Genomic DNA, 20030 nt, shown 5'->3' with positions numbered 1-20030 from the left:
TCTGTTTATTTTCAGATACAAAGTGAAGATCAGTTTCATCTTAGTTTTGCTAGTTGCAAAATAAGTTCTTGTAATTGTTGATTTTATAGTTTCAGTTGCCAAACTTGATCAGCTGAGATGAGTTTTGATGCTTTTTTTGTTGTTGTTGGGGAGGGAGAGAAACCTATTGGGAACAAAGGTTCAATTCAGTTAAATCATGTGCCAGGCAGTATACTAGGATTATACTTCTTTCTAGGATTACACTGAGAACTAAGTAATTTTTTAGGATTGCCTTGAGACCCAAGTAATTTAAATGAAGCTTTTGTTTCGAATTTGTTAGCTGACTTCTTAGCAAAACTCAATCCCTGTTCTGTCTGGAAGTTTACAGTTTCTTTGGGTGGGAGAAATTACTCTGGGCTTTAAGGTCATTCAGTGAATCTCTTATTGAAGTTGTAATCCAAGTGGTTACCTAAATTGGATGTCCCATTGATGTGCACTGTCTCTAACACTCTAGTCAGATTTGCATTGCTTCAGGATGCTTGGCATCCCGGATGTAAGCTATGAAGCATATTTTGATTCTAGGCCTTTTAGTACCCCCTGCGTCTACTGAAAATGAGGAATTCCTTTGCTTGGGCTTCAAAAATTATCTAAAAAGAATGCCTTTATGACAGTGATTTTTTTTAGGAGAGAGCAGGAAAAGAATTTGGGGGGAGCTTTAGGGTTTTGTGTCTGTTTTGCATTTAGTGGAGAAGCACAAACAAATCTTTCAGTGATCAGTTTGAGCCAACTTTGTAAAGGGTACTTTATAGTAATGGTAAAAAGATAGGAGAGATGGACCCAGTGTACTTCGTAGTTTGTTCTGTAAACTTAATGTCAGTAGGTAATTTGACTCCAGTGCTTTTGGTTGTCCTTTCACTGTGGCTAAATGAGGTATCCCTCAATTGAAAATGTTTGTCTTTTTTTTTTTTTTTTTTTTTTTTTTAACAGACAAAGGCAACATTGCTGTGCTGAGGAAAAAATGAATTGGCTATTAGATTTATTATATATGTCATCATTAAGGGAGTTAAAAAAACTTTTTTCTCTTGTTTATTCCTTATCATAAGTCATATAGAAAATATTTTCCTTGTGCTTGAAGTCAGATATTTCTGAGTTGTTATACTATTGTGTAATGAACACCAGGCACGGACATATGATGTAGCCAAGAATTAGAAATGTTCTTCCACAATAAAAAGAATGCCAAAACTGTATCTTAGAAATGTTGTTGCTGATAATCTTTAACTATTTATGGTATAGTAAGTGAATCTCAGATAAGAATATTAATGTCTTTGAATTTAGAATGCAAAGTGGTCATTATTGTGTTTGTGTATGTATGTATTTTAAATGAAGCAAAAGTTTGGATCAACAAATAGTTGATTCTTAAATACCTTTTTATATGGAATAATTTTAGATTTATAGAAAATTTGCAAAGATAGTACAAAAATTTTTTTATTTTCTTCACCCAGACTCCTTGGGACATGTATCAAAGTAAGGGATTAACATGGGTACAGTACTATTGACCACAGACCTCTCTCAGATTTCAGATGCCCTTGTTCTGTTCTAGGATCCAGTTGAGGATCCTGTAATTTCTTTTAGTCACCATGTTCATTCTGTGAAAGTCTCCTTATTTTGATGTTTTTGAAGAGTACTGGTTGGATATTTCATAGAATGTTCTTCAATTTGAGTTTGTATATTTTCTTGTGATTTGATGGGAGTTATGGGTTTTAGGGAAAAGCACCACAGAAACGAAATTCTCTTCTCATCAGGGAGGTCCATGATATCAACATGGCTTATCACTGATGATGCTAACTGTAATCATTTGGTTTAAGGTGGTTCCTGCCATGTTTCTCCACTATAAAGTTGCTGTTTTTCCTTTTTATCTATTTTTTATTCACTAACAACAGCCCACATACAATGGCTGGGGAGGGGGCACTAAGCTTTACTTCCTAGAGTGAGATGTGTGTACATAATTTATTTATAATTCTGTAAAGAAGATTTGTCCCTTCTCATTTATTTACTCACTTAATTATGCCAGTATGAACTTGTTGATACTTTTTTCTTTGGGTTATAATTCAATATTATTTATTTTTGTTGTTGACATTGTGTGACTTTGGCCAGTAGGGTACCTTGCAGGTTGTCTCTTGTGTCCTTTTGGGCTTCCATCTTTTTTTTTTTTCCTTTTAACTTTCTAGCAGTACAAGATTCTTGTATTTTCCCTACTGCAGCTCTGGACTCAGCATTTCTCTCAGGAATCTTAGTTCTATTTTTTCAAGAATGCTGTTAGAAACTAAGATTTTGGCACTGATCGTGCTCTGTAGTAGTTTCCTATTAGTGTTTGTACCATGAGTGGAGTGGCTAAAACAGTACACATTTATCTGGGGCGCCTGGGTGGTTCAGTGGGTTAAGCCTCTGCCTTCGGATCAAGTCATGATCTCAGGGTCCTGGAATCGAGCCCCGCATTGGGCTCTCTGCTCAGCAGGGAGCCTGCTTCCCCCTCTCTATGCCTGCCTCTCTGCCTACTTGTGATCTCTCTCTCTGTCAAATAAATAAAATCTTAACAAAAAAAGTACACATTTATCATTTGCAGTTCTGGAGGTCACAAGTCTGAGTGGCATCCACTGGGTTAAAATCAAGGCACTGGCAGGACTGGTTTCTTTCTGTACATTCTGTATAGAATCTTTCCTTGACTTTTCTGGCTTCAGTTGGATGCTCAGTCCTTGGCTTTTGGCCTCCTTTCTCCACCTTTAAAGCGAGCAAGGACCAGCTGAGTCCCTCTCTCTTTAACATGAGTCTTTTCCTGCTTCCCTTTTCCTCTTTTAAGGACCCCTATCATTACACTGGGCCCTGTAGACTAATCTAGGATAATCTTCTATCTTAATTTCAGCTGATTCTTTTTTGCCATGTCACATATTCACAGTTTTGGGAATTAGGATGTAGACGTCTTTTGTGGAGCTTGTTATTCTGCCCACCACATGCTAGTTCTTACCGACCCTGTCAGTGTGCAGAGCTAGTAATGTACTTACTGAGGAATTCATTTTCCATAGGGATGGATTTCTTAGATGGCAGTTCATCTAGAAAATTCAATAAATGGCAAATCTTGTACAGTATGAAAGACAGGTTTTAGTCCCACAGTAGGGTGAACTAAAAAATTACAACCAAGGAGCCTTATCTTGCCAACAAAAGATGTCAGTAACTAGGTATTTCTTCAGTGCCAAGCAAGACTTTCTACTCTCTGCAGGTAGGTATGATAATCTCTTTGTGGAGTCTATGAAATTTGCAATGAGGGTTCTTTTTATCTTGGAAGTTAATCAACTTAGAAGAGGGATATAGACAGCATTATATAAAATGTTGAATTCAAAGAAGATAGGGCTTAGGGTTTCCCCAACTTTGTGTAGTGTTTAGCACCCTGACCTGGGTTGAAATTTTAAGGAATAACTACTTGTTCTGGATTTATATGTAAATTGTTGTTATGCATAACTACACCCTCAGTAAATACAGTATTTGTTCATGATTGCTGTGATTTAAGTTTATACAAAAATGTGCATCTGTTTATATCACTCATTCTCATTTAATAGAGGCCTACAGATAGCATTTCCTTGATTGCATTCATACCCTCTATTCAGCATTGAAAATAAAGTAAAGAGAACAGTTTTTCTGTTCCACATTGCATTTGGTTTCTGGTGTCACATGTATAGTGCCATAGTAGATACCATATGAATTAATGACTACATGGACAACAGGGAGACATCAGATCAAGTTATCTTTAAATCCAGTTTTTAGAGCACTAGGTGAGCAGTGCAGATATTTTTATGATTCCCTTAACTATATCCATCTATGCTAAAATGAAAAAAGAAAAAAATGTATAATGCTTTTTTTTTTTTTTTTTAAAGATTTTACTTATTTGTTGCAGGGAGGGGACAAGAGGGGAGGGAGAGAGAAACCCAAGTAGACTCCTTGCTGAACACAGAGCCCACCACAAGGCTTGATCTCCCAACCCTGAGAGCAGACCTGAGCCTAAACCAAGAGTCAGACGCTTAACTGACGACACCACCCAGGAGCTCCAAGAGCTTACTTTTTAAAAAAAAGATTTTATTTATTTATTTGGCAGAGCAAGGGAGCACAAGCAGGGAGAGTGGCAGTGGGTGAAGGAGTAGCATGGGGCTCAATCTCAGGACCCTGGAATCATGACCTGAGCCAAAGGCAGACAGTTATGCACCTGAGCCACCCCGGCACCCCAGAGCTTACTTTTTTTAATTAGAAAGAATGCATAATGTCAAAAATACTCAGGGTTTTTGTTGTTGTTGTTGTTGTTGTTTTGAGAACTCAAAAACTTGATAAAAGAGAATTTAAGCCAAGGAAAACCAGGTTCTAAAGTTATGCAATAGTTTTCAGCAATAGAGTATGCTCAGGGATTACTCCTGTCTGCTTTGAAGAGAAGGCAATGTTGATAACTTCAATGAGGTTTTAGAAAGAAAACAGTGGTAACAGAGTCATGCCAGCATCCACAGAATCTGTCTTTATAAACCTGCCAGACTCCCAGCCCTTGTCTGAGAAATTCAGGTGATAGATGGACTGTCTTCCAGTGGAAAAGTTTGGGGGGAAAAAAAAACAAAACACCAAGTAATACAGATGAGTTTCAGAGGACAGGATCAGTTGCCCAGTTATTTATCCATCCATAGATGTATGAAATAGATATCACAAAAATATATGTTTGAGGATCTCCACAATGTTAAGAAAACTCTGGGTGTTGCTTTAAACACAAAGTATCCATTGATGGCAATGACATGGACAAAGAAATTCACTCTGAATTTGTTCTTATGATTTTTATGAAAGGGAGAAAAATGTTTAAGCTCAAGGGAGTAGAAAAGATTCAAAAGCATAAGTGATGTATAAATGGATATGAGAAGACAGAGGCACAGAGGGGAAGAATCATTTTCAGAGGAGAGATTCAAGAGCTAGACTAATGCAGCCATTTTACTTCCCTTTCTGTGATTTCTGAAACACACAGACTATTCAGAAAAGTTTCATGGCACAACCCCAGAGGTCTTGCTATTGTAGCTCCCTTCCGCCAGGGAAGCAACAGATGGTCTCACTTGGAATGGACACATACCTTCTACCTCTCAGTATTGCTCAGTCTAGAACATTCTTTATACATAGGAAGACAATTTAGGCTTAACATTTGTGGAAAATGTACCATTTTAAGGGGAGTCTAATATTAAAAAATGGGAAGTTTAATCTCTGAGGAATACATAATTCCCCTAGGAGAACTTAAACTATGTTTACCTACTAATTTTAGAGAGATTCAAGTACATATTGTTGAGAGACTGTTTGGTGACTGGTTACTTTGGAGCCAAACTGCTTGTGTCTGAAACTGGGCTTTATCACTTATTTGCTCTTTGAGTTGCAGTGTGCCTCAGTTTCCTCATCCATCCATAAAAATTCATAAGATTGTCTTAAGAATTCATTGAATTAATGAAAAATGCTTTGAATAGTATCAGGCACATAGCAACCATACAATAAGCATTTTTAAAAAAAATTCTATTTTTTTTATAAACATATAATGTATTTTCAATAAGCATTTTTATTAAAATTGTTAACTCTTTGGGGTGCCTGGGTGGCTCAGTGGGTTAAAGCCTCTGCCTTCAGCTCAGGTCATGATCTTAGGGTCCTGGGATCGAGCTCCTCATCGGGCTCTCTGCTCAGCGGGGAACCTGCTTTCCCCTCTCTCTCTGCCTGCCTCTCTGCCTACTTGTGATCTCTGTCTGTCAAATAAACAAATAAAATCTTTAGAAAAAAATTGTTAACTCTTCATATTTGTCATAACTTATATTTTTTGTTGTTTGTCCTAACAGTTGGCTGCTATAAAAAGAACCAATTGGGGATGCCTGCGTGGGTCATTCGGTTAAGAGTCTGACTCTTAATTTGGCTCAGGTTATGTTCTCAGGGTCCTGAGATGGAGCCCCAAATTGGGCTCTGCATTCAGCAGGGAGTCTGCATGAGATGCTCTCTCTGAAATAAATCTTTAAAAAAAAATTGTAAATCCTAAAAATTAAGGAGACACTTGCTGAAATAAACTGTTAGTAGACCAAACTGAGAATCAAATTAGTGAGGCGAATGATCAAACCAGTGGATTTTCCTTGAGCACAGTGTCATTTGAAAGGAGATGAAAAGTATGAGAGGACAGGCCAGAAGTTAACAGCTAGCTAGCTAACCTAAGTTCCAGATAGACAGAATAAAGAGGACAATAATGTATTTTCTTAACTAATGGAAGAAATATCCCCAGTGTTAAAAGAAAGACTCATATTAGAAGAATGCAGCAACTGCTGAGCAGAATTTTTTTTTTAAAGATTTTATTTATTTATTTGACAGACAGAGATCACAAGTAGGCAGAGAGGCAGGCAGGAGGTGGCGGGGATGGGGGGGCAGGCTCCCTGCTGAGCAGAGAGCCCGGTGTGGGGCTCAATCCCAGAACCGTGGGATCATGACCTGAGCTGAAGGCAGAGGCTTAACCCACTGAGCCATCCAAGCACCCCTGCTGAGCAGAATTAATGAAAAAATCCCATGCCTAGACTCACACGGGGAACATTCCATGAAACCAAGAGTAAAGAGAAAATCATGCAAGCTTCCAGAGGGGGGAAAAGATTAGGTTATCTACACAGATCAGATTGATGTCAGATGTCTTAGCAGCCCTATCAGATGATGGAAGACCGTGGAAAAATAGCTTTGAAATTCTCAAGGGAAAATGATTTGGAATTTCAAGTTTTGTTTTTAGCCAAACTGGCCTCCAAAAACTTGAGAACAAATAAATACATTTTAGGAATGCAAAGATTCAAACGTTTTGAAAGGAATTCCTTCAGGAGGACTAACAGAAGACCATAAGATAAAAGAAACAGTGATAAGGAAGCCAGTCAAGTCCAGGCAATTAAAATTATTTCTGTGAAGCATAAGGAATGTGTTAGTAATAATAATAACAACTTTGGGGGAACTATTGGGTGATTTATGCAAATTTGGAAAAGCACAAGAGGAAAGCATAGGTTTTTGGGGAGAGGATTATTGTTTAACTCAATGTTGATAGAAGTTTAAATGTTTGTCAAAAATGAAAAGTTGGAAAAAATTTCAAGGATGTCCATTAAAAGAACAAAATGGGGTGTATAATTTCCAAACCACTTGAGTAGGAGTTAGCAAACTGCTCCATAAAGGGCTAGGTACTAAATACTTTAGGCTTTGTGGGCAATACCGTTTCTCTGCCACACCTGTGCCGCTCTGTGGCTGCGGCTCAGAAGCAGCCATAGACAGTCTCTGTAACATGTAGGTGTGGCTGAGCTCCAATCAAACTTTGTTTATAAACATAAAATTTGAATTTCATATAATTTTCTTAGATTACAAAGTACTCTTCTTGACTTGTGGTCTATTCAGAGACAGTGGGCTGGGTTTGGTCCATAGTTTGTTGACCTCTGCATTAGAGAACAAAGAAAGGGGGTGGAGAAAACTTAATAATTTCAACTAAAGACAGAAAAGGGGAAAAAGATGGGTAGAAATCATGAAGTCTAACAAACATGAAACACTAATGATGTCAGTAAAAGAAACAGCAGTTCCCCTAATAATGTGAATGGAATAAACTTTTCCATTAAAGACAGATTCTCAGATTGGGTGCATTCTAAATGATAATAGGTCATGGTATAACAGAACAGGGCTACCTGAAGTATCATTCCCATCACAGTGCCAGTTAGCAAACTGTGACCCAACCACCTTGAGAGAAGGGAGCAGGAAAGAAGTGTACTTGGAAACTTATAGTGTTGTGATATTGTTAACTTCCAAGTGTGTGATCATTGTTCTAGTAATTCATTTTATTGCATTTTACAAAACTGTTAGTCAATAATGGTTTAGAGATTAAAACTGCTTTGAGAAGCAATAGTAGAGAATACAATGCCAAATGAAGTAGATCCATATGTATATATGATAAATGAAAACAAATCACAGAACAGTATATAAGATATGATTTTAAGTGGTTTTTTTTAAAGCACCAATTGTATATGTAATGAATTTTTAAAATGCAGAACATATCAAACTGTTAACTGTGGTTCAACTAAAGAGAAGTGATGATTGGGCTTGAAGGACATGAAATATTTTCTTGTTTGAATCTACATACTTTTGTATTGTTCGACATTTTTTTTTTTACTTTTTTTTTTTTAAAGCAGTATGTTTTCATTTATTGTGTAATGGTTCTTAAACATTTGATTATTTAAACGAACGATCTCATGGTCCTTTCAGTACTTGGCAATTGAATATCCATATGGAAAACAAGGATCTTAGCCTCTGCCTCACACGATATACAAAAATTATTTTTAGATGGATTATGAAACAAAATGTGAAAGTTAAAGCACTAAAGCTTCTAGAAGAATACATGGAATAATGTCTTCAGAAATTGGAGTAGGCAAAAATTTCTTTAAAAAAAAAAGTTTGCCAGAGAGATCACGCACAAGCGGGGGCGGGGGGAGGGGGGCTGCAGGCAGAGGAAGAAGCAGGTTCCCCACTGAGCAGGGAGCCTGATGCAAACATATTCTAGGACTCCAGGATCATGACCTGAGCAAAGGTAGATATTTACCTATCTTGAACCACGCAGGGGTTCCCTAGGCAAAAATTTCTTAAACAAGACACAAAAAGCATGAGTCACAAGGACACAACTTGTAAATTGGGCTTCATTAATATTAGATGTTAGGTTCATAACAAGACACTACTAAGCCTCAGACTGAGAGACGATCTTTGGCATATTATGTCTTTGAAACCTAGAATTATATATATATTTTCTGTGTCTATGTGTGCAGAAAGTTTGGAGAGGCAATTCACAAAAAAAATCAGTGGTTGTTTTGCATATGAAAATGCTCTCAGTCAACATCATTAATCATAAGAGAAATGCAAACTCACACTATTATCCGTGGATTAGAATGGCTAAAATTGGGGTGCCTGGGTGGCTCATCCAGTTAAGTATCTGCCTTAAGCATAGGTCGTGATCCCAGGGTCCCAGGATTGAGCCCCAAGTCAGGCTCCCTGTCCAGCGAAGAGTCTGCTTCTCCTCCTGGGTCTGCCTGCTGCTCCCCCTGCTTGTGCTCTGTCAAATGAATAAGTAAAATCTTAAAAAAAAATGAATAGCTAAAATTAAAAGGTCCCATAAGACCTAGTGTTGGCAAGGCATAGATAGTTAGAAACTCACCTGTTGGGACGCCTGGGTGGCTCAGTTGGTTGGACGACTGCCTTCAGCTCAGGTCATGATCCTGGAGCCCCGGGATCGAGTCCCGCGTCGGGCTCCCAGCTCCACGGGGAGTCTCCTTCTCTCTCTGACCTTCTCCTCACTCATGCTCTCTCTCACTGTCTCTCTCTCAAATAAATAAATAAAATCTTTAAAAAAAAAGAAACTCACCTGTTGGTGGTGGGTGTGTCAGTTGGTATAATCACTTTGAGAAAAAAAAAAAGCTGTGTACTAAGTCTGGGCATATATAAATCCTGTGCTGTAGCTGCTTCATTCCTGAGTATTCACTTAAGAAAAGTAGGTGCTTATGCTCAACAAAAGATACAAGAACAGCCATGCTAACTTTATTCCTAATAACCAAGAAATCTCTCCATCAGCAGTACAAATAAGTTGGGGTATATTCATCTAATTGACTGTTACACAGCAATGCATAGAAAATACTGCTACTTATAATTACACGGATGAATTTCATTGACTGAAACTGAGCAAAAGGAGCCAAAGATGAAAGAATACCTACCATGTGAATTCATTTATATGCTTTATGATGAAAGAAGTCAAAATAATGGTTTCCTTGGGAAGTGGGGGACAGAGGCGGTAACTCACTGGCAGGGGAGCAAATGGGAATATTCTGGGATGCTGGAAATGTTCAGCACCTTAATCTGGATGGTGGCCACATGTTATTAAGTTCTACACCTACATACTTAATATGTGCACACTTTAGCTTATACCTCAGTAAAAATGGGTGGCTCAGTCGGTTAAGCGTCCAAGTCTAGATTTTGGCTCAGGTCATGATCTCAGGGTTGTGGAATTGAGCTCCACACCAAGCTTCACAGTCAATGGGTAGTCTGCTTGGGATTCTCTCTCCTTCTCTCTCTCAAATAAATAAATCTTTTAAAAAAACGATTTAAAAAAGAAAACCCCAACTCAGATTTTACCTTCTGTTAAGAAATTGTGTCGTTATCCTTTGCCAAATTTTTAACATACTCAGGGGCTTTTTTCCCTAGGTCTTACATTCTTTTCCATTTGTCTGTTTCTATAGATGCATTGTTCTGGCTTACTCATGGTTGCTTTATAATACATTTAATAGTTAATGGTGTGAGTCTCTCCTACTCATTCTTCTGTTTCAAAATTATCTTGGATATTTTCACTTCTTTATTATGATAGATAATTTTTAGACTCAAATAGCCAAATTCTCATACACCTTCATGCCATTGGAATTTTGATTGTAATTATATGAAACTAATAAATTAAAAATTTGGAGATGATTGGTATGTTGGTCAAAGTTCAGAAACATTGTGTTTCTCACCATTTCCTCCCAGTTGTCTTCATGTGATGCCTACAGGTTATTTTTATTTTTGTACATTTTTGTTTTACTACTGTGACTGGGAACTTTTTGGTTACATATTTATGTTCCTTGATGTAATAGTATTATTATAACTTCTTAATCTCAATAACGATAATAGTTATTATTTACTGACACTTTGTGCTAAGCAGTCTTACTTCTTACAACAATCCCTATCGGGTAAATACTATCACCGCATTGTGCTAATTTTTACATTTGGGGTCAGTGAGGGACAAAGACTGAACAGCTGTTTTGTGGCAGAGCTATGATTCTAACCCAGGCAGTCTCACTCCAGAGCCTCGCTGCTTACAAACACCGTGGGCCTAGGTGTCCTCCGGTGAAGCGAGAGAGACGAGTAGGAAGGCCAAGTGTGGAGGTCAAGTCTAACACTGATGGATATGACTGACAGTACAGTGGTTGAGTAGTAATTGGTTATATAAGCGCAAGACCTATACTAAAGTGGATTGTCAAGTGTACCTTCATTTATATTTGTAGACTACAGGATTCTAGTTTGGACTTATTCAAATCAAATCGTCTTACAATTTTTTAAGTGATTAACGAATGATTTTATGATCATTTTATATATTTCCAGGGTGCCATTGTATTTACCAAATGATGATGGTTACTGTTTTAGTTGTGTTCTTTGTTTGCAAGGAACTATCACTTACTCCCTCTAGTTGAAACAGTGAAAGTATATTGTAAAGATACACATGGCCGTAAGGGAGACGGACTCCTATGGATATCCAAGAGATGGATCCATAGACCGGCCAGCATTTGTGGAGACTAAAAATGTCTTCTGTTCCAGATTAAAATCAGCTATAGGCATCTCAGCAGCAAGATTTTAGATCTTTCCTGCAATGTACTGTTTTTATCTTCCCTCAACTGCTGCTGGCATATTATCTGCCGTCTTGTCCATCTGTTTACTTTCATATTGCCAGTGTATTTTCTCCATGGTCCGAGGTAAAATTTCTGACAGATCATTTGATTGGCCATCGTAGTTATTGTGTTTGGGCCAAGTGTCTCATGCTTTATAGACTACAGAACAGACTATAGGTTGGCTGAGTCAACTTTACCAGTAGTTCAAGTCATTTCTGGCCAGGGAGGGATGGCTGGTTAGGTGAAACATGGCTCATCTAAAACGACCTCCTTCAGTGTTCAGTAGCAAGGTTGATTTGCCCTAAATATAAAGGAAACGTGATCACAGTATATATTCTGGTTAATGTGTTTAGTACCCATTACACCTTTTCCCTTTTAAATAAAATCTAAAGAAGTGGCTAACTTTGAAAATAGCAATTGAATTTATAGGTTGAGTAGTACAGAAGGGGAAATACTTGACATTAGAACAAGCTCTTGCTTACTGTTTTGTAAGCCTGATAACATGTTGTATATCTCTTGTAGATATCTTGTTTAAAATGTCTGGTTAGGATCATTAAAACTGGAGGAGTTACTGACAAATATTAGGGAAGTTTTTCTCCTGGTTATTTTAATAGCTGGGTTTGACTTGAAAAGAGGTTTTTGAGAATTTTACAAACCCATGAATTTAACAAGAATATTTTCTGGTGTATGTGTTACTTAACCCAAGATCAGTGCTGAATTTAAGGTATATCATGAGATCCTTATTAGGATAATAGATAATTCATGATAAAAAATTGAAAAATTCAATAATATGTGGATATTAACAATAAAATTATATGTAACTGCTTGTTAAATTGATTCTAGGTTGGGCCATGCAGGCTGCTGCCTATATCTTCATTCATAGGAAATGGAAGGATGACCAGAGCCATTTTGAAGACATAATTGATTATTTTTGTGATATCCGTGAACCAGTGCAACTCCTCCTATTCCCAGAAGGGACTGATTTCACAGGTAGGTAGCCTGGGATTGATTCACAGAATTTTAAAACATGAAGGAACTTAGAAATCACTTAGTCTAAACTTCTGTTCTTTAGATGAAATCAGTGAAACCAGTAAGATTAATGGTCCACCACTAAGGTCATTCACTCTGAATCAGTAGCACACCACAGCCTAGAATTTCTGGTTTCCAGACCATAGACTTTATGATGGGCAACTCCAAGAGCTTAATATTATTCACACTTGCCATCCTAGAGCTTTGTATTTTAAGTCACATTATATAAGTGTCAGCCTTTTACTTTTATATAATTTCTTACAATTTTTATGGAACCACAAAATTAAACCCCCAAATAGCCAGTGAAATCTTACGAAGAACAAAACGTCATTTTAAAATTCCCTTCCTGGGCACCTGGGTGGCTCAGTGGGTTAAGCCTCTGCCTTTGGCTCAGGTCATGATCTCAGGGTCCTGGAATCGAGCCCCGAATCGGGCTCTCTGCTCAGCAGGGAGCCTGCTTCCCCTTCTCTCTCTGCCTGCCTCTCTGCCTACTTGTGATCTCTCTGACAAATAAATAGATAAAATCTTAAAAAAAAAAAAAAGAAAAGGGTATAATAGTAACCAGTTTCATTTATTGTTTTAAGTTAATATGTTGCCTTTCTCTGGGTATTTTAAAGCCTTATCTCTAATTAAGCAGGAAAGGCTTTGTCCTGTCTTCAAGAAAATTCAGCCTCCATTGAGTTGTGGAGAGGACACAGGAGGACATATTTAAGACTTTTCTACTTTCCTAGATATTAAACTATATATATATATATATATATGCCAAGATGCCACTGGATCTCAAGGAATTCTTTAAAAATTAAAAAGGAAATACAGTCTTTTATCCTTAATCAGTGGTTCTCACACTTTTTTTTTAAAAAACACGGGTCTTTTTTGCGGATGAAACTGCCTGTTGCAGTCTGGAATTTAAGACAGATTGAAGAAGTGTTGTGGTTGAATATTGGCAGGGTGGGATAAGCTTGGACGGGAAGCAGTTCTGTGGAATCCAGCTCAAAAGATCAAAATTCTAAAACTGTTAATTCCCTGGTTACTTCAAGAAAGATACAGCAGAATTTGAGAAGGATCTGGTAGATAAAGTTCTGCTGTACAAGAGAAGACAGACTGAAGCAGGGTAGAACTGAAGTCTAAAAATTGCAAATAGGGGTGCCTGGGTGGCTCAGTCATTAAGCAGTTAACTGCCTTTAGCTCATGTCATGATCCCAGGATCCTAGGATTAAGCCCCCCACTAGGCTCCCTGCTCAGCCTCTTCTCCCTCTCCCATTCACATTGCTTGTATTCCTTCCCCCGCTATGTCTCTTTCTGTCAAAAAAATAAATAAAATCTTTAAAAAAAAATCACAATAGTATGGAGGGCTAGAATATGAACCTGTCTTCCAAATCCTCGATACCAGATGGAGGCAACTGAGAGCTACTGAGAAAGACAACCCTTAGAGCTTCAGAGGGGAGAACATACCAGTTCACTGTGTACATAATAATTTATGGAACCCAGTACCTACAAAGAGTTCAAGATGAAAAATACAAACTACACAACTATTTAAGTGAATGGGTAACTAAGCCATACTCTGCAACTGAGGAAAATTCAGGTATTTTGGGAAACATTTACTGTTAGGTCCGTGGTCAAAGGAATGAGACTGATACAATGAGACTGATACAAAGCGAAGGTGAAGCAAAGCTTTATTTCTCGCCAGGCATCGAGAATCAAACCGACGACTGTTCTGGCCGCCTCTTACAGAGAGGGTGACCCCTCCCTGCCTTACAGACTAACTTTTATAGAGCAAAGGCCATGTGGTTGAGCCTCGCCACATACAGGTGGCCAGTGAGACTGTAACACACAGAGAAAGCTGCATAGTCAGGCTAGGTCCCACATGGGTGTACAATTGAATTACAATTCACCCCAATGTAGCTGTTTGAACTAGTCTATCACCTTGGTCAGAATTGGCACCCAAAAGGTGGGACCCACACTCCTTGGTAGCTAGGGAGACAGTATGCGCACCCCATTGATTGGATGTCTCCACCGGCCGACTCATCCCCGCATTAGGGCTGTTATCTCCACCTGACCTGACCTGCCCTTGTATTTGGGCTCTGTTATCAGGGACTAGTTGACCATATTTTACTGGTTTCCCGGACTTGCTTTTAAGTAAGCCCCCTGGGGAGGGTGGGCAGGGTCAGTTTAAGTTTTACTGCATAAACAACAAAATGGCTGTTCAACCGAGGTGGAGGTGGAGCCGCTCCGGCTAAACAGGCCCTTACATTTACCATTGATACAAGGAAGAACTCTTTGACTTAACCGTTGCACATGGAAGTGAACTAAATGAATCATGGCAATTTTTGTTGAATAACATGATGTACTAAAATATATGCTTACTATATAGGTTTGATTTTTATAGTGAGGATTCTAAAAGTAGTTGGATCACAGAGGATAATACTGAGGATAATATTGGCTGCATATTGTTTAAGCTTGAAAATATAGGTTGTAAATTAATTGATTCCTAGAGCTCAACTATCACTAGGAAGTTCTGATGGACAGACAGCTGTATTTAAATCTTTTATTACTAAAGAATATATAATACTTAAATTTGGCTGTTGAAATACCAGCTGTATTATAGAAAGTAATTTACTGAGATGATAGATGGATTGCTATTTGTGAATGCCAAAGCAGACACTAAAGAATGACACCTTTGGATGTTATTTAGTAATTAATAGCCAATGGAAAAAAAGCTCTGGATTACTGCTACTTTTTGGTATATGAGTGTTAAAATGTTTATATATTAGCTCTTCAAAGCCTCTAAAATTTATATTTAAAATTTTTCAGTCTATTTTTTCCTCAAATGTCTTTTTTACGCGATGAACTTAACCTCTAGTGGCATATTTTCAGGGTCCAGAGTACTCACCATTACATGATGTAGTTGGATATTTTTTAAGTTAAAATGGTATTTACATTTTAAAGCCAACTTTCAAAAGCTAGATTGTTTGCCAAATAGAGAAAACAGATCCTGAAGCTTTCAAAAGGTTTCGTTTTTGTTTTTGTTTTAAACAGGATTATACAGGTAGTTTTAATCCGGGATAAATGATTATCTTTGTTAATTCAAGGGTGTTTTAGTTTTACCACAGTTAACTTGAAACTTGGGATTTTTTAGCCCAAGGGGAATGTTCTGTAACCCTCTTTTAAATTCTGAGTCCAACTTGCTTGCACATTTTCAAAGTAGGGTGTTTAAATATAACTTTACATATATTTTATCTTTATATGCTATTGTTGGTTTAATTTTTTTTGGGGGGGGGCCTATGGAAGTCATATATGTGAACTTGGGAAATTTAGAAACATAGAAAAGAGCACAAAAGTTGCTGTAATTCCACTGCCCGTAAACAAACACTATTAAAAATTTGGCCCATTGCTTTTTGATCATTTGGTCACAAATGCATGCATGCGTGCACACACACATGTGCATGTGCACACACACATGTGCGTAAGCACACACATACAGTTTTAAACAGTTGTAAAAAAGAATTATACATTTCATTGCACTTAATGTTATATTATCTTTCCTACCATTATTCTTACAAAACGTGTTTTGAGGGCTGGGCAGTTCTAGATTATATTGGTTTATTAGGTAGGGTTGTCTAGAAAAAACAGAACCAACGAGATGTGTGTGCATATATGTATGTGTATGTACTTGTGTGTGTGGAGAGTTTGAGATTGAGAGAAATTGAGACGGGAGTTGAGGATTTATTTTAAGGAGTTGGTTCACATGATTGTGGAGGCGTGGCAAGTCAAAAATCTGCAGGTTAAGTTAGCAGGCTGGGGACCCAGGGAAGAGTAACAGTTTAAGTCAGGAGGCAGTCTGGTACAGAATTCTTTCTTGCTGGAGAAGCTTAGTCTTTTTCTGTTTAAGCCTTCAGGTGATCAGATATGGCTCACTCACATTATGGAGAGTAATCTGTTTATATAAAGTCTTCTGATTTAAATAATTTCATTGGAAAATACCTTCACAGAACATCTAGACTAATGTTTGACCCAACTATCTGGGTACTCTGGCTATGCCAGTTTGGTACATAAACTTGATCGTAACAATTGGTATACTGTAATTTTGAGTTCTGTTTCTGTGATTGGGAAAGGAAAGCTTTTCTGGGTTTTAACGATTGTAATGCTACATGTAATTAAACACTCTTGTACATAAAACTTCATTTAATAAATGTAATAAATGAGTGCCCTGAAGCTTTATATATAAAACAAAGCCCCTACTTTCATGAAGCTTAACATTCTATGAGGAGAGTAAAAACACCAGTCATTTAACAAAAATGGGTCATATATTCATAAATGCTGGGCAGAGAAATAAAGCAAGATAAGGACAGGGAGAGGAGTTGATAGAGCACAGAGTACTCTTTTATATAAGGTGGTTAAAAGAAGCCCCTTAAATTTCTGTGTAAGTAGAGACTACTTGAACAAAGCAGAAAATGTTGCAGGTGTCTGGGTACAGGGCATTCTGGGTAGGGGAAAGAACATCTGCACAGACCCTAAAGTGAAAACATGCCTAGCTGATTGGAGGACACGGAATGGCCAGTACTGTCTTCAGAGCAGATGGAGTGCTGGCACTGGAGTGTTACCAGTAGTGAGCTGACAAGACAGGAGGCTGTGGTCAGAAAGAGGGAGGCTAGTGCAGTCTAATAATCAGAATCTGGGGATGGGTAGATGAAGTAGGGATAGGAGGAAAAATCTGTATCTCTGTGTTTCTCATTATTATCTCCCCACATTGTGACTGTATGTCTTTAGTACTTGTGCGCCCATTCTACAGCAGCGTTCAGTTTTGTCTTCAGATCCCTAAAGTCTGTGATGAACTGGAAGAGGAAACTGAAGAGTAGCTAACTGCTTATCTTTGTCATGTCCCTAGGATTCCTCATTCCGTGGAAGGGCCTTCTAGCTGTCTATCAAATGCTGTTTTGGAGTCCCATGTCTAGGATATTCTCCTCAAATGAACATGAGAGGAGCTGTTCCTTTTTTCATGTTTACAGCCTGTACTTTTGCCGGGGACTGTGAATATTTAGTTCTTTAATTATCAGTTCTTCAATTAAAAAATAGTATGACACCTTTTAGAGGCATATTCTTTGAATATTTTAGTGTTGTGGCATCCATATATGGTTTTTTGAGGTTTGAGGACTCCGTGATCTTAAATTTATTCCTAAGAAGGTTGGGTTTATATAGAGAAAGTTTTTTTTCTTGTGACTTGGAATAGGCTATAAATTTCAGGATGCAGCTGAGAGTTGCAGATTCTAACATCTGCTGTCATCAGAAGGTATTTCATGATCTCTCCCAGCAGTTGAGGCCAAATTTCTGAACACTACTTTTTCCAAATGTATTTGCTGAATAATGGGTTTGGTTCTTCTTGGAACTTATAAAGTTACCTCATGGAATGGAAAAAGAAGTTTTTGCCAGCAATTGGAACATATACTTGACTCTGTAACTATATTCAGCCAAACCATGTTCAGATGTTTGTACATGATGTGCTAATCATGTGCCCATTCTGTTGGGGAGTGGTTTTGGTTAGTAATATTAGTATGCTGTATGCCTGAGCAAGGCAGACATTTCACTTTGCATTGAAGCCCTAAATTACTGGGTTAAAAAAAATTGTTGAGTTGATATATTTGATATATTGGCTACTTATTTTTTCTGGTTGTCCTGGTCCTTACATTTTATTAGTATCTTAGTTTTATTAGCATCTTTTAGTATTTCATTTTTTATTATGCGAAGACTATTTTATGAAAATTTTAGTTTATTCACATTTGATTTGTATTTCACTTTTTGTTGTACATTGACTACTTTATGAAATCCCTTAAATAATTTTTAAAATTTCAATATGAATTTCAGGAAACAGTTATAAAAAGTCTTATTAATACTTTATTATAAAAATTTCAAAATTCCAAAAACTCTGTGATCTTTGTTAGGAACCAAAGTGTTTATATCTTCTCAGTCAACTCATATATGCTATATTCAGTAATTACAGATGAATTAACTGCCATTTTATCAAAAAAATTTTCCACTATTTTCTTATCTCACTTACATTCTCTTATTTTATGGCTTCTCATAGTCTTTTGTTTTGTTTAGAAAACAGCAAGGCTCGAAGTAATGAGTTTGCTGAAAAGAATGGACTTCCGAAATATGAGTACGTCTTACACCCAAGAACTACAGGCTTTACTTTTGTGGTAGAACGTCTAAGAGAAGGTAAGCACCCATCTCAGAAGGCTATGTTTTTATGTTAAGTGGCAATAATTGTTAAACTTTGTATGTAGCCCTTCAAAATTTTACAAAGTATAGCTTTTTTCTCAAGATAGAAGATACTTTGTTCTTATACGAAGTTGACCCCATGAGCTAAAATGTCTTGTTATGTATTCTTTAGAAATATCAGAGATATCCTTAAAAAATTTTTCTCCTCTCAGAATAGACATTCCATTTTTAAATTTTTCTCAAAGCACCGAAACTTTCTCGAAAGTATCTTAATACTATGCTGTTGTTCTGTATAGCTTAAAAAGTATTTATGAATTTTTATTCCACTTACTCCAACAAATGATTCTGGTTAGTAGGAAGGCAAATACTACCTCTGTTTTCTAGTTAAGCAGAACTGGCATCCAGGGAGGTTAGTAAATTTCTGTAGATGAGGGAGAGAACGGCATTCTTCTGCTCCCAGTTTGTAGCTCATACTACTACTCACACTTCTCAAGAGCAGTGTCTATTGACAGGCATGTCAGGATGAGGTGATGCTATTGATGGTATCACATCCATTTAAACATGTACATTTTCATATTTTTTAGGTAAAACAATATACATCTTATTTGTATGTTTACATATTGCTCCATACATATGTTGAGACAAAAAACATATATGAATATATATGGAAAAGGAACTATCTAGAAACATGCTGAAGTGTTACTGATTTTATAAGAATGATATAAAGCCCAGAGTCACCTAGTGCAAGAAAAATCTTTTTTTTTTGCATGTTTGTGCTCTCCACTCTGATTTCTACCAAGCCATACTGTATGATGATGACGTCTATGACAAATTGTCACCCTCTTCTGATAACTGCTACATTGTTATAAAAAAAAGTTGCACTTCCTTATGTAAGAAAAGCTGTAAATTTCTTGGGTCTTTCTCTAAGTAGCATCAGTGTTGTTCCTTTAGGGTTTAATGTACTTTAAGATACAAAGTACAACCTCAATGAACTGGGCCAGGCTGAAACACCTTTACACCTAAGTACCCATGATTTACAAAAAATGTATAGTCAATCCAAAATTGCATTGCTAGAGTAAACGGAAAACGTTATCCCTATTAGTTTGGCTTGCTCTTGAAATTCTGTGGTCATAACCGGTATGAAATGGACATGTGGGCTTGATGGTCTTATTGCCCGTGAATACTGAGTGTCCATCTACCCAGTGAAGCCCCTGAAGAACATAGTTCTTCCTGCCTGTGGGATGGGTCAAGGAGGCACTGAGACATTGAAGGAGTGTTTTTTGTTGTTGTTGTTTTTTTTTTAAT

General features: G+C 37.3%; 1 protein-coding gene across 1 annotated transcript in view; it reads left to right on the top strand.

Moving 5' to 3' along the window:
• LOC111154185 (lysocardiolipin acyltransferase 1) overlaps positions 1–20030 on the top strand; it is a 177903-nt gene that overhangs the window by 89572 nt on the left and 68301 nt on the right. The window contains exons 4-5 of the mRNA XM_022513629.1: positions 12324–12470; positions 18606–18722. Coding sequence (XP_022369337.1) covers positions 12324–12470; positions 18606–18722 — 264 coding nt within the window. The remainder of the gene's footprint in view (positions 1–12323; positions 12471–18605; positions 18723–20030) is intronic.

Source organism: Enhydra lutris, unplaced genomic scaffold, assembly GCF_002288905.1.
Source record: "Enhydra lutris kenyoni isolate GAN:26980312 unplaced genomic scaffold, ASM228890v2 scaffoldscaffold35, whole genome shotgun sequence".
NCBI classification, from domain to species: domain Eukaryota; kingdom Metazoa; phylum Chordata; class Mammalia; order Carnivora; family Mustelidae; genus Enhydra; species Enhydra lutris.
The sequence above is the reverse complement of the archived record's forward strand: the minus strand, read 5'-3'. Positions and strand labels throughout refer to the sequence as shown.